At 46.1% G+C, this 23,123-nt stretch overlaps 1 protein-coding gene across 6 annotated transcripts in view; it reads left to right on the top strand.

Annotated features, from left to right (window-relative positions):
- Positions 1–23,123, top strand: part of MILR1 (mast cell immunoglobulin like receptor 1) — a 32,601-nt gene that overhangs the window by 5,522 nt on the left and 3,956 nt on the right. For 3 of the 6 annotated variants that reach the window (XR_007720061.1, XM_050762478.1, XM_050762482.1), the window contains exons 4-9: positions 2,890–3,174; positions 6,158–6,268; positions 10,951–11,040; positions 11,930–11,986; positions 12,082–12,150; positions 13,129–13,209. Coding sequence is in view for 5 of the 6 variants with exons in the window: in XM_050762478.1 (XP_050618435.1) it covers positions 2,890–3,174; positions 6,158–6,268; positions 10,951–11,040; positions 11,930–11,986; positions 12,082–12,150; positions 13,129–13,181 (665 nt within the window). In the remaining variant the exon portion in view is untranslated. Of the gene's footprint in view, positions 1–2,889; positions 3,175–6,157; positions 6,269–10,950; positions 11,041–11,929; positions 11,987–12,081; positions 12,151–13,128; positions 13,210–21,157; positions 21,816–23,123 lie in introns of those variants that run through there. The other 3 variants (XM_050762479.1, XM_050762480.1, XM_050762481.1) reach the window with 3 other exon arrangements.

Below are 23,123 nucleotides of genomic sequence, written 5' to 3'. Positions count from 1 at the left end.
ACAGAAAGTTCTGCTGGGTGACATTGCTGTAGCTCAGTGATTCTTAGCTTTTTAGGTTATAACTGTCTTAATAATCTAATGATAGCAATGAATACCTTCTCCAGAGAAATATTCATAAAACTGCAGATACAAATTTCTGCATAAGGTTTTAGAGGATGCTACAGACTCCAGGTTAGAACCCAGTATCTTGGCCAGGTGCAGTGGCTCACAGGTGTAATCTCAGCACTTTGGGAGACTGAGGCAGGAGGATCACCCGAGCCCAGGAGTTTGAGACCAGCCTGAGCATTATATGGAGACCATGTGTCTACAAAAAGTTAAAATATATATATATATGTAGCTGAGCATGGTGGCATGCCTATAGTGCCAACTACTCAGGAGGCTGAGTTGGGAGGATTGCCTCAGCTCAGGAGTTGAAGGCTGCAGTGAGCCGTGATTGCACCACTGCACACCAGCCTGGGTGACAGAGAGACACCCTGTCTCAAGAAAAAAAAAAAAAAATCCCAATGATCTTTGGACATAAACTGAGTATATTCCTTGTGAAAGGAAAAGGAAGAAGGAGGGGGAAAATCCCTGCAAACATGGTACTGGAACACGATGGATATGTGAGGGCAGGAACATAGCTGATGGTATTCTCTAGTGGTCAGACTCCTGCTGCGCTGGGCGATAAGCCCATCGGTTCATATGTTTTCTGTGCACGACCTTCCTGCAATTTGTTAGGGTAATTACACAGTCCGGTAATAAAACTATCTTGGTAGATTATAAAACTGTATTATCTTCAGTTAGGGCAGATCAACAGGCACTACTGAGTACCTACTCTGTGCAAGCAATTGTGCTACTGGGTTTTTAATGAGGCCTAAAACACAGTGTTGTCCCCAACCCAGTCAAGGTTGAAACTATGAGCCATAAACACAAATTCATTAACCACTGATTCACTCATCAATTTTTTATTTTTATTTTTTTTTTTGAGACAGAGTCTTGCTCTGTCGCCCAGGCTGGAGTGCAGTGGTGCCATCTCAGCTCACTGCAAGCCCCGCCTCCCGAGTTCACGCCATTCTCCTGCCTCAGCCTCCCTAGTAGCTGGGACTATAGGCACCCGCTACCACGCCCGGCTAATTTTTTTTTTTTTGTATTTTTACTGGAGACGGGGTTTCACCATGTTAGCCAGGATGGTCTCAATCTCCTGACCTCGTGAACCGCCCGCCTCGGCCTCCCAAAGTGCTCACTCATCAAATGTTTAAAGAGAACACAGGGCCGGCTGCGGTGGCTCACGCCTGTAATCCCAGCACTTTGGGAGGTTGAGTGGGGTCAGATCACTTGAGGTCAGTAGTTCAAGACCAGTCTGGCCAACATGGTGAAACCCTGTCTGTACTAAAAATACAAAAATTAGCCAGGCATGGTGGTGGGCACCTGTAATCCCCAGCTACTTGGGAGGCTGAGGCAGGAGAGTTGCTTGAACCTGGGAGGTAGAGGTTGCAATGAGCCGAGATCGTGCCACTGCACTCCAGCCTAGACAACAGAGTGAGACTCCGTCTCAAAACAAAAAAGAAAGTACATTTTTTAAAAAAAAATTGTTTTTAAGTATGGACTCTTGAAGTCAGTGCTGACTGAGCCATTTACTAGCTGTGTGACGTTGGGCAAATTTCTCAATCTCTCTGAAGCACAGTTGGTTCATCTGTGGAATGGGTATGATACTATCCACACTGTAGGACTGTCGTGAAGGTCAAATGAGATCATGTGAATGGCATGCCTGGCACATGATAGATACTTAACAACTTTTCTTCCTTTCCTATAATACTGTCTTATTAATACATATATAATAAAATGTATAGCTGGGTTTTTCTGTTAGGTTATAGAATAGGCTATGATCTAACAGAGTGTAGCAGACCCATTTCCTGTTGAGAGTTTCTCTTGAATCTAGCTAGCAGGGTTACTCCTGCTCTTCAGAGGAAGTGAAAGATAATTGTGCAGCTGAGTTCTATAAATAAAAGTACCGTTAGAGGAAACGATATTTTTGGGGCTGGGCGTGGTGGCTCACACCTGAAATCCCAGCACTTTGGGAGGCTGAGGTGGGAAAATCACTTGAAGCCAAGAGTTTGAGACCAGCCCGGGCAACATAGCGAGACCCTGTCTCCACAAAACATTTAAAAATTAGCCAGCAGTGTGCACCTGTAGTCCCAGCTCCAGGGGAGGCTGAGGCAGGAGGATCACTTGAGCCCAGGAGTTTGAGGTTACAGTGAGCTATAATTGTGCCACTTCACTCCAGCATGGTTGACAGAGCAAGACCCTGTCTCCGAATAAATAAATACATTGAAAAGAAAATGATATTTTTGGATTAAAAAATCCCGCTCTAAATTTACAAGGAATGAGAATAAAAGCACATCTTGGGCCAAGTGTGGTGGCTTCTGCCTATAACCCCAGCACTTTGGGAATTCAAGGTGGGAGGATCACTTGAGACCAGGAGTTCAAGACCGACCTGGCCAACATGGTAAGACCCTATGTCTATAAAAAATAAACATAAAAAACCACTTCTCAACTTCATACTTAGAACTGGATCATTGACAAAATTATATTCATTATTAACAATAAATAGATTGTGAATTCTAGGAAGGGCAACCTTGTACCCCAGTTCCTCAAAGCAGAGAGATACCCTCCACTCTCTGGCTTTCTCAGCACTGGGCTGAGAACCTCGGCTAACCCCACACTGCACGGGGTTGGCCACAGGCCCATTGGCCTTTCCCAGTGGGCCGTGAGCTTCTTGACTTCTCAGGAAGGGGGTCGTTCATCTTGGTTCCACAGCCTGGAATGGAGTAAGGGTTCCACCCATATTTGTGGTCTGAGTGAGCATGCCCAGTCTGTTTATCCTTTTCATGTTCACTTTCATTCTTCCAGACCCGGTGACTGCCCCAGTGCTGAACATTACGGTCATTCAAACAGAAACACACCGACATATAACATTACATTGCCTCTCAGTCAATGGCTCGCTGCCCATCAATTACACTTTCTTTGAAAAGCATATTGCCATATCACCAGCTATTTCCAAGTACGACAGGGAGTCTGCTGAATTTAAGTTAACCAGGAAGAATCCTGGAGAAGAGGAAGAGTATAGGTGTGAAGCTAAAAACAGATTGCCTGACTATGCAGCCTACAGTCAAACTGTCACCATGCCCTCAACAGGTAAGAGCGACCTGAGGTCTTTCAGCCAGGTCTGAACTCGCTTCCAGAAACTGCAGCTGCTCCTCTGCCCGCCCATTTCCCACCGTGGTCACCTGCTTCCACATGGAGGGTCCCTATGATAGAGTCCACGTAAACTCTCATGGGGTTGCTTTCTGCCATAAAGGAACCATAGAAAAGCCTAGAAGCTGGAGCAGGAGGGGGACTTATGGCGAAACTTTCTGCCCTCCTCTTCCAGTTTGCACCTCTCTTGGAACTGCCAGGTCGGTTTTCTTTGTTTTTGTTTTTTTTGTCATGTTGTCTGCCTGCCTGCCTGCCTGCCTGGCTGCCTGCCTGCCTGCCTGCCTGCCTGCCTGCCTGCCTGCCTGCCTGCCTGCCTTCCTTCCTTCCTTCCTTCCTTCCTTCCTTCCTTCCTTCCTTCCTTCCTTCCTTTCTTTTTCTTTTATTTTTTTTTTTCTTTGAGACAGAATGTCACTCTGTTGCCCAGGCTGGAGTGCAACGCTGCAATCTCGGCTCATTGCAACCTCTGCCTCGCAGATTCTAGAGATTCTCGTGCCTCCGCCTCCTGAGTAGCTGGGACTACAGGCACCCGCCACCACGCTTGGTTAATTTCTGTATTTTCAGTAGAGATGGGTTTTCACCATGTTGGCCAGGCTGGTCTCAAACTCCTGGCCTCAAGTGATCTGCCCACCTCGGCCTCCCAAAGTGCTGGGATAACAGGCGTGAGCCACTGCGCCTGGCTGTCTTGTACTGATTTCTAATACCCATGCCTTCCTGCTTGGCTGTTTGTTGCTCCACTGCTAACAATGGTGAGTCCAGACTCCTGCACCACCCTTGGCTCAGGGCAAGAGGTGCCCCCGGCCAAGCTCTGTGTTTGGAGGACTCTGGTCTGGTACCTCCGGGCTATGTACCTTCCCCTAGGCTGAGGGGTTCAGGGAGCCATGGGGATGCACCCACCTGGACCTTATACTCCCACTTTTCTGCTCCACACTCTGGGTACCTGGACCTAGATCCCCTGCCCAATCAGATCAGAACCCATTTCCAGGGCCTGTACCAGTCTCTCCCCCAGCTCATCCTCCCGAGGGTGGCCCACAGTGAGGGTATGAGCATCCCTGGACCTGAGCCAAGGGAGCTGTTTATGGGGGGTGTGGATGGTGTTTGCACATGTGGGCTGGGGCGTCCACGCGCATGCAAAGCCCCTTAGGGTGCAGGTCAGAGCCCAGGTGGGAAGTGGGGCAGCCTGGGACTTCCGTGGGTTCGGTCCATGCTGCCACGTCCTGATGCCAAACTCTGGAAAGCCTGAGAATTCCAGATTCAAACCTGACCTTCCAGGTCCTTCTGAGGGTGCATTTATCAAGGTAGAAGGATAGAAGGAAAACTAGATCGTGTGCAGTGACTCACACCTGTAATCCCAGCACTTTGGAAGGCTGTGACTGGCAGATCACTTGAGCCCAGGAGTTTGAGACCAGCCTGGGCAACATGGCAAAACCCCTGTCTCTACAGAAAATAAAAAAAAATTAGCCGGGTGTGGTGGTGCACGCCTGTGGTCTCAGCTACTGGGAGGATGAGGTAGGAGGATTGCTTGAGCCTGAGAGGTGGAGGCTGCAGTGAGCTATGATCCTCGTGCCCTGCACTCCAGCCTGCACAACAGAGCGAGACCCTGTCTGAAAGAAAAAAGAAAAAGAAAGAAAAGAAAAACTAGGTTAGCAAAGGCACAAGGCATGCTTGGACATTGACCACTCCAGCCAGCCACATCCTCAGAACAGAACCTACGCCCTGGTATTCAGTGAGGGTGGTCTAACAAGTGAGGCAGCCTGCTGGAGTCAGGCATTTGGCTATGAGTCACAGCCCTTCCATTCACTGGCTGTGTGACCTTAGGAAAGTCATTTCACCTCCCTGAGCCTTACTCACTTCATCTATAAAATGAGAATGATGCCAACAGGATAAGTCAGACAACACAGGCTAAGTGCCTAACACCGTGCCTGGCCTGCGGCTAAAACTCAAAAACTGGCAGCTGTTTGGATGACACGAAATGTGCTGCCAGGGCTCAGGGCCTCGCCCAGTAAACACCCAGGCTTTTCTGGTGCTTATGACCCCAGAAACGTTGCTTTTCTCTTCTTTGGATGACCACTGTGGAAGATGTGCTTGCTCATAACTTTTTAAACTTTATTATTTTTACTTATTTTATTATGTATTTATTTATTTATTTTGAGATGGAGTCGCACCCAGTCTGGAGTGCAACGGCACGATCTCGGCTCACTGCAACCTCTGCCTCCCGGGTTCAAGTGATTCTCATGCCTCAGTCTCCCAAGTAGCTGGAACTACAGGCACATGCCACCAGGCCCAGCTAATTTTTGTATTTTGGGTAGAGACGGGGTTTCACCATGTTGGCCAGGCTGGTCTCAAACTCCTGACCTCGGGTGATCTACCCGCCTTGGCCTCCCAAAGTGCTAGGATTACAGGTGTGAGCCACTGCGCCCGGGCTATTTTTATTTATTTCTTAACTTATTTATTTATTGAGACAGGGTCTGGTTTTGTCACTCAGGCTGGAGTACAGTGGCACAGTCGTAGCTCACTGCAGCCTCCACCTCCTGGGGTCAAGCGATTCCCCCTGCCTCAGCCTCCTGAGTAGCTGGGATCATAGGCACATGCCATCACACCTGGCTAATTTTTATGTATTTATTTATTTTGTAGAAACAAGGGCCTCACTATGTTGCCCAGGCTGGTCTCAAACTCCTGGACTCAGGCGATCCTCCGTCCTTGATCTCCGAAAGTGCTGGGATTACAGGTGTGAGCCACCACGCCCAGTCAATAAGTTTATTGACTAGTAAGTCCCATAAGTGGCAGATGTCATGACCATTTGGGAACCTGGGTGCATAGTACATTGGTTAAATTGGGAGACATCACCTTTTCTAAAACACTTGCTGGCTTAACGTCGTTGGCAAAGAAAATGCTATGGTCACCAGTGGATGCTGTCTTCTTCCAGGCGGAGACAGCTGTCCTTTCTGTCTGAAGCTACTGCTTCCAGGATTATTACTGCTGCTGCTGGTGATAATCCTAATTCTGGCTTTTTGGATACTGCCCAAATACAAAGCAAGTAAGTTCTTTTAGTCGCTTTACCACCGTTTTCCCATGGGTTTGGGTTACAGACAGCAGGGCAGAGGGTGAGGAGAAAGAGAAAAGGGGATTGGAAATAGAATAGGGAGAAAATGAAAACAGGAGGAAAAGATGAGAAAGGGGAGCGGGAATGGAACAGACTTCCTGAACGGTTCATGCAGAGGGTAATTCTTTATCCAGGGAAAGCCTTTTCTGATTGAGGGCGAGCAGAGCTGGCTTCACAGACGTGCAGCCTGTGCAGTCACACAGGGCCCTGTGCCAAGAAGAACTCCACATTTAGTATTTATTTATTTGTTTGTTTGTTTATTTATTTTTGAGACAGAGTTTTGCTCTTGTTGCCCAGGCTGGAGTGCAGTGGTGCGATCTCAGCTCACTGCAGCTTCCGCCTCCTGGGTTCAAGCAATTCTCCTGCCTCAGCCTCCCAAGAAGCTGGGATTACAGGTATCTGCCACCACACCCAGCTAATTTTTTGTTTTTTTTAGCAGAGACAGGGTTTCACCATGTGAGCCAGGCTGGTCTCGAGCTCCCGGCCTCAGGTGACCCGCCCGCCTCAGCTTCCCAAAGCGCTGGGATTACAGTCATGAGCCACTGCTCCCGGCCGCATCTTGAAATTCTTAATGATTTTTTGGTACTCTTTTAAAAATTGTTAATGGTGGTAAAATATACATAACACTAAACTGGCCACTTTAAACCATGTTTAAATGTATAGTTCAGGCCGGGCGCGGTGGCTCAAGCCTGTAATCCCAGCACTTTGGGAGGCCGAGACGGGCGGATCACAAGGTCAGGAGATCGAGACCATCCTGGCTAACACGGCGAAACCCCATCTCTACTAAAAACACAAAAAATTAGCCGGGCGAGGTGGTGGCGCCTGTGGTCCCAGCTACTCAGGAGGCTGAGGCAGGAGAATGGCGGGAACCCGGGAGGCGGAGCTTGCAGTGAGCTGAGATCTGGCCACTGCACTCCAGCCTGGGCGACAGAGCGAGACTCCGTCTCAAAAAAAAAAATAAATAAAAATAAATAAATAAATAAATAAATGTATAGTTCAGTGGCATTAAGCACGTTCCCATTGTCATGCACCCTTCTCCACCATCCACGTCCAGAACTTTTTCATCTTCCCAAACTGAAACTCTGTGCCCATTACGCACTAGCTCCCTATCCCTTCTTCCCCCAGGCTCTGACAACCACTATTCTGCTTTCTATCTCTATTAGTTTGACTCTTCCAGGCACCTCATAGAAGTGGAAGCATTTGTCCTTTCATAACTGGCTTATTTCACTTTGATTAATGTCCTCAAGGTTCATCCATGTTGTCGTATGTGTCAGAATTTCCTTCCTTGATAAGGCTGAAGAATGCCCCATTGTACATAAGTACGCCACACCTTGTTTATCCATTTATCCCTCATGGGTGCCCGTGTTGCTTCCACCTTTTGTCTATTGTTTAATAATGCTAGGAACGTGGGTGTGCAATTATTAATGTTTTTAAACAAGAGGCCCTTTTCTCTTCTTTGTATGACTTCTTGTGAAAGACGTACTTGGCCATGACTTTAAGAACTTGTGTTCCTTTCTCTCTCTCTCTCTCTCTCTTATTTTTTTATTCTATATTAAATAGAGACGGGGCCTCACTATGTTGCTCAGGCTGGTCTCGAACTCTTGGGCTCAAGCAATCCTCCCGCCTCGGCCTCCCAAAGTGTTGGGATTACAGGCGTCAGCCACTGTGCCGGGCCAAGAACTTGTGTTCTTAATTAAACACAAGTTTTAGGCATGTGAACAATGTTCGTTTCTCCCTGGGCGCTGCGAGTGGTGCGGCTGCTCCTGACTGCAAGTACCTCAAGCAAGAGCTTTGCCTCGTGCGACTCTAGATCTGCCACATACGTAGGGGAGGCTCAGTGCATGAGGACAAGCAAGCGTCATCCCATTAGCACAAAAGACACCTTCAAAAGGTTTACAATTGTTTGGGGCTGGAAGTATTAAAAATATTAGGTTGGTGCATAAGTAATTGCAATTTTTGCCATTACATTTATGGCAAAACCCGCAATTACTTTTTTTTCTTTTTTTTTGAAATGGAGTCTTGCTCTGTTGCCCAGGCTGGAGTGCAGTGGTGCAGTCTCGGCTCACAGCAGCCTCTGTCTCCCTGGTTCAAGCGATTCTCCTGCCTCAGCCTCCTGAGTAGCTGGGATTACAGGCACCCATCACCATGTATTTTTAGTAAAGACGGGGTTTCACCATATTAATCAGGTTGGTCTTGAACTCCTGACCTCAGGTGATCTGCCTGCCTCAGCCTCCCAGAGTGCTGGGATTACAGACGTGAGCCATTATGCCCGGCCCATAATTACTTTTGCACCAACCTAATATATATATATTTTTTCTTTCTACATTTCTATGCTTTCTAGATTTTCAATGTAAAAGTATAATCTATTCTACTATAAGATTTGTTTTTTTTTTAAAAAAAACCTTATTAAACACACCAGACTCAAAAAAAACAAAAACAGAAACAAAAAAGCATCATTTCTCTCTTCCCCACCTTAAGTGCTTCATCCAGCAGAAAACTTGTCAATGTTATTAGAAGAATCAGTTATAGCTTTTTTTTTTAAAAAAAATGTTTTTTAGAGACAGGGGTCTCACTATGTTGCCTAGGCTGGTCTTGAACTCCTGGACTCAGGCGATCCTCCCACCTCAGCCTCCCAAAGTGCTGGGATTACAGGCATGAGCCACTGTACTCAGCCCACTTACTGCTTTTCATTCCTCACGTCTTATGGCCACCGCTGGTTAAGACTTCAAAGTGGTTTTTTCATTTGGCACATGAGTGTGGAAGAATATGAAGATTTACACAAAAGACAGTTTGTGTCTCAGCACTGGTGCCCATCAGCAAGCTGAGGGCTATTGGACAAGCCCCTCAGGCTGTTGCTTCTGAGCCTTGGTGTTCTGACTTGTGGAATGGGCCATGGAGATATTGTCAGAACTGGCAAGAGAACCAATTGGGAACCATCTCCAGAGAGTCACAACTCAGAGAAGTCAGGGACTCAGCTGACATAAAACTTGACCACAGAGTTCACGAGTTATACATCTGATGCATCTTTAAGATTTTATTTTATTTCATTTCATTTTTTAAGAGATGGGGCCTCACTCTGTTGCCCAGGCTAAAGTGCAGTGGCACAATCTCCACTCACTGCAACCTCCACCTCCCAGGTTCAAGCAATTCTCCTGCCTCAGCATCCCAAGTAGCTGGGATTACAGGTGCCCACCACCATGCTCGGCTAATTTTTGTATTTTTAGTAGAGACGGGGTTTCACTATGTTGGCCAGGCTGGTCTTGAACTCCTGACCTCGTGATCTGCCTATCTTGGCCACCCAAAGTGCTGGAGCTGTATTACAGCCCCAGCTGTAATCCCATACATGTGTGTATATATATGTATATGTGTATATATATGTGTGTGTGTATGTGTGTGTGTGTGTGTTTATCTATCTATCTATCTATCTATCTATCTATCTATCTATCTATCTATATATATATTTTTTTGAGATAGGATCTCACTTCCATCACCCAAGGCTGGAGTGCAGTGGTGCAATCATGGCTCACTGCAACCTCGACCTCCCAGGCCCCCTCCTGCCTCAGCTACCTGAGTAGCTGGGACCACAGGCGCGCACCATTCCCGGCTAATTTTTTTTTTTTTTTTGTAGGTTTCACCATGTTGCCCAGGCTAGTCTTGAACTCCTGGACTCAAATCATCCTCCTGCCTCAGCCTCCCAAAGTGCTGGGATTACAGTATTTTTTTTTTTTAATTACAAAATTCTTTTTAGAGACAATGTCTCACTATGTTCCCCAGGCTGGTCTTAAATTCCTGGCCTCAAGTGATCCTCCCACCTCAGCTTCCCAAAGCACTGGAATTACAGGCGTGAGCCACTGCACCCTGGCCCACATCTCATATGTCTTAAAAACATGTTTCTCCTTCCTATAAAAAGTCCAGGTTATTGCAAAAGTGGCATTAATATTTTTGATTACTGGCTGGAGCTAACAATAGAATTCAGCAAGGCTGGCCGGGCACAGTGGCTCATGCCTATAATCCCAGCATTTTGATCACCTGAAGTCAGGAGTTTGAGACCAGCCTGGGCAACACAGTGAAGCCCCACCTCTACTAAAAATACAAAAAATTAGCTGGGCATGGTGGCACATGCCTGTAATCCCAGCTACTCGGGAGGCTGAGGCAGGAGAATTGCTCGAAACCAGGAGGCGGAGGTTGTGGTGAGTGGAGATTGCACCATGACACTCCAGCCTGGGCCACAAAGCGAGACTCTGTCTTAAAAAAAAAAAAAAAAAAAGAATTTGGTAGGCCATTTACACTCTCTTGAAGATATTACAAAGCTTCCACAGAATATTCTCTTCAGCGAAGGAAAGAAAATAAGTCTGGCTAGTTCAGGCATAATCTGATAGGTAAAGCATGTTCCTCTGAAAGCCAGGAAAATAAATCAGAACAGCCCCTGGCTTGGTGAAGCCTTGTCTAGACTCCCTGCTGAGTCTATAGTATTCCTTTGTTAGACAACAGTTTGGGCCGTTGGAACAAGTCACTCCTTGTTTCAGAACTTTGGGGAGTTCTGCTCCTTGGCTGAGGAGATGAGAGAAATGTGGCTGAATTGGTTTAATTTAATGATTCTGTACTGATTTATGTAGGAAAAGCTATGAGAAATAATGTGCCCAGGGACTGTGGAGACACAGCTGTGGAAGTTGGAATCTATGCAAATATCCATGGAAAACAAGCAAGTAAGAGAACTTTGTTGTGTGTTTTGGGTGGTTTCAGGTTTTTGTCTTTTGATTTTGTTAAGGTTGACAGACATATGGGAGTGGGGGGTGGAGCAAAAGGGATAGAGTTCAATGTCTATTGATGCCCAGTCCCACTTTCTAGGGGTAAAAACTAGTTTTTTAAAAATCCTTCCACAGATATTCTATGTGTATAATAAACAAATGGTAGCAATTGTAGCATATTGTAGGTATGACTTTCTACACCTTGATTTTTTTTTTTCCATATCTTGAAGATTTTTCACATCTGTTCAGAATGATCCGCACTGTGTTTCACAGTCTTTCATGGTCACCTCTCAAAGCAGGCACTGCACATTGCTTTGCAGTAAACAAGACCCAACGCCTTGGCTGATGTATTAGTCCATTTTCTTGCTATTATAAGGACATACCTGAGATGGGGTAATTTATAAAGGAAAGAGGTTTAATTGACTCTCAGTTCCACAGGGCTTGGGAGGCCTCAGGAAACTTACAATCATGGTAGAAGGGGAAGCAAACACATCCTTCTTCACAAGGCAGCAGGAGAGAGAAGAATGAGAGCCAAGGGAAGGGGGAAAAACCTTACGAAACCATCAGATCTTGTGAGAACTAACTCACTATCACTAGAACAGTATGACAGAAACCACCCCCATGATTTAATTATCTCCACCTGGTCCCTCCCATGACACGTGGGGTTTGTGGGGACTACAATTCAAGATGTGATTTGGGTGAGGACACAGCCAAACCCTATCATCAGCTGACAATGGAACAATCTCAGCCAACATGACCACATTCCAGACGCAGTGCTGAGTAATTTATCCACCTTTTCTAACACAAATACTACCAACCCCCAATTTATGTCATTCTCATTTTACAGAGGAGGGATCTGTCCCAGAAGTGGGATCCAGACCATGTGTTTCCACAGCCCAAGATGGTGAGCATGTTCTGCAGTGTCTATCCCACTGCCCTCATGTGCTTAGAAATTCAGATAATTGGCCCAATAACTCCTATTTCTTATCTTTTGCCCAGAGGCCGAACATTCCCAGGAGCTACAGTATGCCACCCCCGTGTTCCAGGAGGTGGCACCAAGACAGCAAGGTGAGCCACAGCTTGGGATAAGAGATAAGAGGTGCTGGTGACTAGAGACAGGTAGTCCCTGTGATGTCACAATACTCAGGGGCTTCAGGAGCCTGAGAATGGGGTGGATGCGAGCAATGCAGGCACACCATAAGGAACCAATGGCAACCAGCACCCTAGCTCCTAAAAAATCTCATCAGCGGATGGAGGGTGGGGAAGAGGGAAAGATGTGGTGGGGGAATGTCATAGAAAAAATCCAGAGAAAAGGATGCAGGATCATTACTCAAACATTTCCTTCCTTTCCTCCCTCCTTCCCTCCCCACTTCTTTCCTCCCTCCCTCCCTCCCTCCTTCCCTCCTTCCTTCCTTCCCTCCTTCCTTCCTTCCTTCCTGTCTTTTTCCTTCCTTTCTTCCTTCCTTCATTCCTTCCTTCCTGTCTTTCTTTTACCTCCCCTCCCCTCCCCTCCCCTCCCTTTCCTTTCCTTTCCTTTCCTCTCTCTCTCTTTCTTTCTTTCTTTCCTTTTTCTTTCTTTTCTTTCTTTCTTTCCTGCCTTTCTTCTTTTTTTTTGAGACTCTCACTCTGTCACCCAGGCCAGAGTGCAGTGGCACGATTTCAGCTCACTGCACCCTCTACCTCTTGGGCTGAAGCAATCAACCCACCTCAAGCTCCTGAGTAGTGGGACTACAGGTGTGCACCATCATGTCTGACTAATTTTTTTTTTTTTGGTAGAGACAGGTATCTTGCTATATTGCCCAAGCTGGTCTGGAACTCCTGGGCTTGACCAATCTTCCTGCTTCAGCCTCCCAAAGTGTTGGGATTACAAGCATGAGGCATTATGCCCAGCTAACATTTTCAAGAATAAATTATTTAACACAGTCCAGGAAAAAATTAGTTAATACCTGGTTCTGTCAGGCCACCCAGCTACTAGAAATAGGATTTTTAAAAACAGCCTCGCCTGTCACATATCCTAAGGAAATTATTTTCCCTCTTATATTTCAGAAGCCTGTGATTCTTATAAACCTGGATATGTCTATTCCGAACTCAACTTCTGAAATTTACAGAAACAAACTACATCTTAGGGTAAGATGGTTTTTATGAAGCTGATTTCCATGAACAAAAAGCAAACTTGAGGCTGAGGCAGGTGGATTACTTGAGGTCAGGAGTTCGAGATGAGCCTGGCCAACATGGCAAAAACCTGGTCTCTACTAAAAATACAAAAATTAGTCGGGTGTGGTGGTGCGTGTGTGTAGTCCCAGCTACTCAGGAGGTTGAGGCAGGAGAATCACTTGAGCCTGGGAGGCAGAGGTTGCAGTGAGCCAAGATCGTGCCACTGCACTACAGCCTAGGCGACAAGATGAGACTCCATCTCAAAAAAAAAAAAAAAAAAGATGTTCATTAATGTTCATGATTTAGCTCACCCTCCCGATTTAACTAATGCCAAAGGTGTGCCTTGATGTGCTGCCTTTCCTGGTCACGTTCCAGGGAGAGAGTCCACGTTGTTGAGTTGTGGGGAGGGAGAATGTTTTAGTCCCCTAGGGCTGCTGCCACAAATGACCACAAATTGGTGGCTTAGAGCAACCATTTCACAGTTCTGGAGGCTAGAAGTCCAAAACCAAGGTGTCTGTAGAGCTGTGCTCCATCCAAAATTTCTCGTGGGGAGCCTCCTTGCCTCTTCCAGCTTCTGGGGCTCCAGACATTGCTTGTGGTTGCCTCACTTCAACTTCTGCCTCTGTCTTCACATGGCCTTTTATGTTCTCTCTTGTCTCTCTCTCTCTTCTTCTTCTTCTTTTTTTTTTTTTTTTTTTGAGATGGATTCTCACTCTGTTGCCCAGGCTGGAGTTCAGTGGCACGATCTCAGCTCAATTCAATCTCCACCTTCCTGATTCAAGTGATTCTCATGCCTCAGCCTCCCAAGTAGCTGGGATTACAGGCACCCACCACCACACCCGGCTAATTTTTGTGTTTTTAGTAGAGATGGGGTTTCACCATAGTGGCCAGGCTGGTCTCGAACTCCTGACCTCTGATGATCCGCCTACCCCGGCCTCCCAAAGTGCTGGAATTACAAGTGTGAGCCAATGTGCCCGGCCCTGAAATGCTTTAGTAAAGAAAGGGTCTCCCAGAATAAATTCATCTGAACATGCATCCTTCTCTGAGCCTTCTGACTCTTCAGTATTCTCACACCTGTCTGGCATCTCCATGATATTTTCCACTGGTCACCACTGTCCAATAGAAATATAATGTCAGCCACATGGGCACACTTTTCACTCTTTCTAGTAGACACAATAAAAAAATGAAAAGATGGCCGGGCATGGTGGCTCACGCCTATAATCCCAGCACTTTGGGAGGCTGAGGTGGGTGGATCACTTGAGGTCAGGAGTTCAAGAGCAGCTTGGCCATCATGGTGAAACCCCATCTCTACTAAAAATACAAAAAAATTAGCTGGGCGTAGTGGTGGGTGCTTGTAATTCCATCTACTTAGGAGGCTGACGCACAAGAATTGCTCAAACCTGGGAGGCGGAGGTTGCAGTGAGCCGAGATTGCACCACAGCACTCCAGCCTGGGCAACAGAGTGAGACCTGTGTTAAAAAAAGAAATGAAAGAAAAGAAGAAAAAAAAAAAAAAAAAAGAAAGGAAGGAAGGAAGAAAAGAAGAAAAGAAGAGAAACAGGCGAAATGAATTGGAATAATATATTTTATTTAACCCAGCATATCCAAAAATCCTATCATTTTAACAAGTACAACTACCCTATTTCCCTCAGAATGTAGTATTGCCTCTGGTTTGCTGTGGATCTCGTATTAAACCACTCAGCTGTAGAGTCCTGTGGGATTCAAGCTTCAAGGAGACCCATCATGCATGTTTAGGACCAGTTCCAGGTGTCCTTGACATGACGCTAAACCTCCATTTCCTTTTTCTTTTTTGGAGACGGAGTCTGACTCTGTCGCCCAGGCTGGAGTGCAATGGTGCGATCTTGGCTCACTGTGACCTCCGCCTCTCAGGTTCAAGCGATTCTCCTGCCTCAGCCTCTCAAGTAGCTGGCATTACAAGCATGTGCCACCATCCCCGGCTAATTTTTGTATTTTTAGTAGAGACAGGGTTTCGCCATGTTGGCCAGGCTGGTCTTCAACTCCTGACCTCAAGTGATCCGCCCACCTCGGCCTCCCAAAGTGCTGGGATTACAGGCGTGAGCCACCTTGCCTGGCCCTCCATTTCCTGATGTAGTCTTAAATCCACATTCACCGCCTTAGCACGCTCAGACCCAGGCTGCTGTAGGCTCCCCTGGCTCCTGGAGGAGTGCACCCGCAGATGCTGCAGTCTTTGTGTGGCTTAGCATCAGGAACTGCCCTTCCCCCGTCAGGCTCCGCTGAGACCCGACCCTGGTTATTAAGCTATAAGGGAGACAGGGGTGGATCTTAAAGAAGACAAGCAAAATATAGTGAAGCAAATAAAATGGTGGTTCCCAGGGGCTGGGGTCCAGGGACAATTAGGAGTGACTGGCTAACGGGTACAGCGTTTCAGTTTGGGAAGACAAAAAAGTTCTGGAAAAAAGATGGAAAGTGGTGATGGTTGCACAATAATATGAGTTTTGTTTGTGTTGTTTTTTTGAGACAGAGTCTCTCTCTGTCGCCCAGGCTGGAGTGCAGTGGTATGACCTAGGCTCACTGCAACCTCTGCCTTCCAGGTTCAAGTGATTCTTGTGCCTCAGCCTCCCGAGTAGCTGGGATTACAGGCACCACCACCACACCCAGTTAATTTTTGTATTTTTAGTAGAGATGAGGTTTCACCATGTTGGCCAGGCTGGTCTCAAACTGCTGACCTCAAGTGATTTGCCTGCCTCGGCCTTCCAAAGTGCTGGGATTACAGGTGTGAGCTATTGTGCCGGTCAATATGAATGAATGTTTTTAATCCCATTGAATTACACACCTAAAATTGGTTAAAATGGTAAATTTTATGTTAGGTATAACTTACCACAATAATTTAAAAAATATTGTGAGGCGCCTGCCTCATGTGAGGTCTTCTAAGAAGAGGGGCTGTTCTCCTTCTCAAGAGAGCTTGCGGGCTTTGGGAGTTTCATATTCTCAAATGTCCACATCCCAAGGCCTACCCAGCCCCTGTCAGTGTCAGAAGTTAGCAGAACAGAACTGCTAGACGTGCTCATTCCATCTCCTCCTTGGTTGCCCCACCATTTTGATCAGATCCTGGAACTGGCTTTCAGCACAGTCTTCCAGCTGGCTGTGATAAATGAGGGTGGCTTAAACCCTATCCTTGGGGTTTCACAGCTTGCCCTGAACTGGTAGCCTCTCATTTTCTCCTTGCAAAGCTTCTAAGGCAGCTAAGAGAAGCCAACTAGCTTCACAATCCACATAATTAGCATTGCCCCAAACTTTTCAAGTGCTGGAATGCTGGCATTCACTGCCTCTTTTCTTTCTAAACCTCATTCCACATGGCAAGGGAAGGTTTTAGGAACTGTGGAGCTGTGGTGTGCTAAGGGTTCTCACTGCCTACCTATCACCAGCAAGGGAGTCCTTGTTGCCATCCATTCCTAGGGGTTCATTTGTTCCCTGAGGCTGCTTTCTAGGGCCTTCTGGTCCTGTCTTTTATCCTGGACTAGACCTGAAAGCAGAGCCTGAAATAAGGCCTTTTGTGAAAATCATTTACGTAGGAGGTGGCCCTAGGAAGCAAGCCCAGTGCGCCACAGGAAAAGCCAGTACAGGGTGTTTTGCTGAGTTGGGCACTGTGGTGGGCAGCTGGATGTAAGTCCACTGGAATCTTCTGAAGAGTCCAAGAGCCTCTTCTCAGTATTGTCCACTTGAGGATTGATAGTGAGAGGTATTTATCCATTGGTGTCCAGCCCTCATTGGTTGAGGATCATCCCAGGAAGTGACACCTCCCCCACTTCTAGACTAGCATGTGGGTATTCCAAGCAGGCTTCCCTCAGTGTCTCACCCCAGGCACTGCAAACACCCCAGGACAGAAAGTGAACATGTGTATTATGCAGTTGAAGCAAGAAGCTATCAGTGCAAAGTGAGTAGACCCTCAGATGTAGCTGGGTCAGAGGGAAGGCCCAGGGATATGACGCAGGACACAGAGGTGGCTGATACACCACCTCCCAACATTTCCTCTATCACAACAACTACAACAATGGCAACAATAGGGCTGGGTGTGGTGGCTCACGCCTATAATCCCAATACCCTGGGAGGCCAAGGCAGAAGGATTGCTTGAGCCCAGGAATTCAAGACTAGCCTGGGCAATGTGGTAAAATCCTGCCTCTACAAACAATACAAAAATTAGCCAGGCATCACTGCCACTAAAATTAGCATGTCTGTAGGCCCAGCTACTCAGGAGGCTGAGCTGGGAGGACTGCTTGAGCCTGGGAGGTCAAGGCTACAGTGTACCACTGCACTCCAGCCTAGGCAAGAGAGTGAGGCCCTGTCTCAGTAGGTAAATAAATACATTAATTAATTAAAAATGACAACAATAATATATGTATTGAGCTTATAGCATGTTCCAGGTACTATTACTAAGTGCTTTATGTGCCTGTCCTCATATAGTCCCACAATACCTCTTTGGGGCAGGTACTTTTTTTCTTTTTCTTTTTTTTTTGAGACGGAGTTTTGCTCTTGTTCCCCAGGCTGGAGTGAAATGGCGTGATCTTGGCTCACTGCAACCTCTGCCTCCCGAGTTCAAGTGATTCTCTTGCCTCAGCCTCCTGAGCAGCTGGGACATGACACCACACCTGGCTAATTTTGTATTTTTAGTAGAGATGGGGTTTCACCATGTTGGCCAGGCTGGTCTCGAACTCCTGATCTCAGGAGATCCACCTGCCTCAGCCTACCAAAGTGCTGGGATTACAGGTGTGAGCCACCGTGCCTGGCCTGGGGCAGGTACTCTTATTTCCCTCTTTTCATACAAAAAGAAACTGACTCACAAGTTCATTCAGCTAACACCTGTTGGAAACAGGAAAGGAACTCAGATCTGAGTGACACCAGAGCCCACACTTCTTTTCTTCTTCTTCTTCTTCTTTTTTTTTTTTTTTTGGAGACAGGGGCTCACTCTCTTGCCCAGGCTGCAGTACAATGATGGGATCACAGCTCACTGCAGTCTTGACCTTCCTGGCTCAAGTAATTCTCCCACCTCAGCCTCCTGGGTACCTGGGGCCACAGATGCATGCCACTACGCCTGGCTAATTTTTGTATTTTTTTAGAGACGGGGTTTTGCCACGTTGGCCAGGCTGGGCTCAAGCAATCCTCCCACTTCAGCCTTAAGCCCAGGCTTAAGCTACTGGGCTCAAGTAATCCTCCCATCTCAGCCTCCCAAAGTGTTGAGATTACAGGTATGAGCCACCACGCCGGGCCAAGCCCACACTTCCAACCACTACCTTGTTAACATTCCAGGATGGACAACTGGATATTGAGGGCTTATCGGATCAGAAAACTCATCAGATCAGAATTATCAAGATCAGCAAGGATGCAGGGACCTGGGGCTCACACATGCTCCCTGAAGATGCCCCTTTGTCAAGTGGCAAAGCCAATGGGAGGAAAGTGGGAGAGATCACCCAAACAGGCAGAAGGAAGCACCGTCATGCGTTGCTTAATGACAGAGATAGGTTCTGACAAATGCGTGTCATTAGGCAATTCCACTGTGTGCACACCAGTGTATTTACACAAACCCAGATGGTATCCACTACTCCACACCTGGCTATACGGTAACCTATTGCTTCTAGTCTACACACCTGAAGCCATGTTACTGTACTGAATACTGGAGGCAATTGCAGCACAATGGTATTTTTGTATCTAAACATAGAAAAGCTGCAGTAAAAATATGGTATGATTTTAGGGGCCACTGTCACATACCTGGTTCGTGGTTGACTGAAACGTTGCTAGGCAGTATGTGACTGCATCTGAAAAATGCATGCAGAGGAGGGCTGGGCATGGGCAATGGTTATGGACAAGGAGGTAGATTGTGTGAGTGTTCAGGCCTGTGGGCAGGATTCATGATTGTGTGAGGCCAGGGGACATCCAGGTAGGCACAAGAACGCATGTTGGCACACACAGGCCCTGGCCAGGTGGTAGAATCTTTTTTTTTTTTTTGAGACAGAGTCTCGCTCTGTCGCCCAGGTTGGAGAGTGCAGTGGCGTGATCTCGGCTCACTGCAACCTCTGCCTCCCAGGTTCAAGCGATTCCCCTACCTCAGCCTCCTGAATAGCTGGGATTACAGGCATGCACCACCACACCCGGCTAATTTTTGTGTTTTTGATAGAGATGAGCTTTCACCATGTTGGCCAGACTGGTCTTGAAATCTTGACCTCAAGTGATCCACTCACCTTGGCCTCCCAAAGTGCTGGGATTACAGGTGTGAGCCACCGCACCCAGCCAGGTGGCAGAATCTTGACTCCAAGAGAGTTCTGACAAAAGAAATAAAATATCATAGCCTTGAAATAATATTTAACATTTTAAAGGTAAGCTTTCTCCATTCGCACTTCTGACACCAAATGTGTGGGTTTTTTTCCACACCGAAAACCAATTCTCCAACTCTCTGGACACCAATAATTCAATCCCGACATTAACTATCAGGAGTACTATCAGACCCCATAGGTTAAGGGCTCAGTCCTACAAGACTGCCCCCCAACTCAGATGCCAATCACAAGTCAAGAAGGCTGAGGTATGAGGATCACTTGAGCCTAGGAAGCAGAGGCTGCAGTGAGCTGAGACTGCACCACTGCAGTCCAGCTGGGGTGACAGAGCAAGACCCTGTGTCAAAAAAAAAAAAAAAAAAAAGCATAGTATTGGTATATGAGGTATTGGTACATAATTGAACAAGTAGAACAATGGAACAAAAAGTCCAGATATAGTTCTAAATATATACAGTAACTTAGTATAGGATAAATATGGCATCTTAAATCAATGGGGAAAAGATGGATTATTCAATATATTGTAAAAACTTGAGAACCATATTAAAAAAGTTGGTCCCCTACCTCATTCTTTACAACAAAATTAATTCAGATAGATGTGGTCACAGAAGTGCTAGAAGAATATGCGGGGGATTTAAAAATAATCTTGAGGTGGGGAAGACTTTTATGGGTATGACTCACAACCCAGAAGACATAAAAGATTGTTAAATTTAATTAGATAAAACATTTAATTAGATGAGACATTTAAAAATTACATTTAGAAATCATAAACTAAATCCAAAGAATAACTAGGGACCGGCCGCAGTGGCTTCCATCTGTAATCCCACGAGGCAGGTGATCACCTGAGGTCGGGAGTTTGAGACCAGCCTGGCCAACACGGTGAAATCCTGTCTCTACTAAAAATACAAAAATTAGCTGGGTGTGGTGGTGCATGCCTGTAGTCCCTGCTACTGGGGAGACTGAAGCATAAGAATTGCTTGAACCTGGGAGGTGGAGGTTGCGGTGCGGCAAGATAGTGCCACTGCATTCCATCCTGGGCGACAGAGCAAGACTCCATCTCAAAAAAAAAAAAAAAAAAAAAAAAAAAGAATAGGGAGAAAACACCATGATGTGTTGCATAATAACATTTCAGTCATTCATGGACCAAATATAAAACAGGGGTCCCATAAAACTATAATACCATGTTTTTACTGTATCTTTTCTATGTTTAGACACATTTAGATACACAAATATTTACCATTGTGCTACAATTGCCTAGTGTTCAGTTGCATGCTGTACAGGTTTATCCCTAGGAGGAACAGACTATCCCATACACCCTAGGCATGTAGCAGACTATGCCATCTAAGTTTGTGTGAGTACACGCTATGATGTTCAAACAGTGACCTACACCGTTAAGCGATGCATGACTGTATTTTGAGCCCAGGTCTCAGATACTGTATGAAGTTTTATAATATTATGAGCTTTTACAAATCATTAAGAGAAAGACCAATAAACCAGTAGAAAACTGGGAAAAGGTGGCATCTGCAGGGTAACACCAGGGCAGCACAGAAATCTTGCTGGGATGAGGAGTTGCAAACATGTGTGGTCGACCTTTTGGCTTTCTGCCTCTTCTACTCTCAGGGATGGCGAATCATGACCTAAAGAAGTTGTCTTTTCTCAGTGTTGCTTCTTCTCAAGGATTTAAAGGGGAGACCTGACCAGAGGAATGATCAACAGTGGATTTGTGATGCCTGGAGCTCATTTCCTTCTTTCTCCTTAACTGTCCTGGAAGGAAACGGACTAGTGCCTTATCTCTGACTCTTCCACAGCACACACCCACCACCAGAGACAGTAACTGAGATCTGCAGTAGCACAGAAACTTAGAGGTTAGAAAAATTAGACACCTAAGGATTTCATGACTCCAGACCTGTTTCCTTAGCATAATACCACACCAGTAAGTGAAATACAACTTATGAAATTTTGTAAATAAATTCTATAAAATTTTTGGTAAAAATTTATCATTAAAAAATTATTAAAAGCAATTGGGTTGGAAGGAAGTTCTGTCAAAATACAATCCAGGTGTGCAGTTCTCTGCTAAATTTAGAAGTGGTTACTACTGAGGCAGTCTCAAAAAAAGCACAGGAGGACTTTATGGGGTGATGCAAATTTTCTACATTGCCTTTGTAGAGATGGTTATACATTTGTCAATACTCATTAATTTGTACATTTAAAAGAGGTAAATTTATTGTATGTAAATTGTATCTTAATGAAACTGATTAAAACACACATACAAACCCCAGACCCTCTGCAGTCCTGAATTTGAATGGAAAATATTGGTGTGAACTCATGATGAATTTATTTTTTATTTTATTTAATTTTATTTATTATTATTATTATTTTGGAGATGGAGTCTCACTCTGTTGCCCAGGCTGGAGTGCAGTGGCGTGATCTCGGCTCACTGCAACCTCCGCCTCCCAGATTCAAGCAATTCTCCTGCTTCAGCCTCCCAAGTAGCTGGGATTACAGGCACCTGCCACCACGCCTGGCTAATTTTTGCATTTGTAGTAGAAACGGGGTTTCACCGTGTTGGCCAGGCTGGTCTCGAACTCCTGACCTCAAATGATCCACCTGCCTTGGTCTCCCAAAATGCTGGGATTACAGGCGTGAGCCACTCCGACCGGCCTTATATTTTATTTTCTTTTGAGACAGGGTCTTGCTCTGTTGCCCAGGCAGGAGTACAGTGGTGTGATCCAGGCTCCCTGCAGCTTTGATCCCCCGGGCTCAAGCCATCCACCCCCATCAGCTCCCCGAGTAGCTGGGACTACAGGCCTGAGCCACTATGCCTGGCTAATTTTCAAAGTTTTTTTTAGAGATGTGGTCTATGTTGCCCAGGCTGATCTCAAACTCTAGGGCTCAAGTGATCCTCCTGCCTCAGCCTCCCAAAGTATTGGGATTAGGTATGAGCCACCACATTGGCCACATCTGGCCAATTTTTTTTTTTTTTTCCCAGGGAGGAAATACACACTCTCCTATATTTGCTAGCTGTTAATACTGGAAAGGCCTAGAAACAAAGATTGTTTTCTATCAATTAGCATTCCTAGTACCCAAAGTATGGTGTCCACTTTTTTCCAATTAAAAAAAACCCAGAGCTCCTTGGAATAACATGGAAATATACAATCTCTACGGTAGTTATTAGACAGCAAGGAAATTATCAAAGACTAGTAAGGTGTGTCAAAAAGACTTGAGGCTGGCCAGGCGCAGTGGCTCACACTTGTAATTCCAGCACTTTCGGAGGCTGAGGTGGGCAGATCACCCTGAGGTCAGGAGTTCGAGACCAGCATGGCCAATATGGTGAAACTTTACTAAAAATACAAAAAATTAACCGGGTGTGGTAGCAGGCGCCTGTAATCCCAGCTACTCAGGAGGCTGAGGCAGGGAGGCTTGAACCCGGGAGGCAGAGGTTGCAGTAGGCCAAGATCGTACCATTGCACTCCAGACCATGTGACAGAGCAAGACTGTTTCCAAAAAAAAAAAAAAAAAGACTTGAGGCCAGCTTGAAGAGGCTCCCATTGGCCAAAGATGGGACAATCTGAGCATCAAAAGGAAT

Source organism: Macaca thibetana, chromosome 16, assembly GCF_024542745.1.
Source record: "Macaca thibetana thibetana isolate TM-01 chromosome 16, ASM2454274v1, whole genome shotgun sequence".
NCBI classification, from domain to species: Eukaryota; Metazoa; Chordata; class Mammalia; order Primates; family Cercopithecidae; genus Macaca; species Macaca thibetana.
This window is presented reverse-complemented; position numbering and strand designations above follow the sequence as displayed.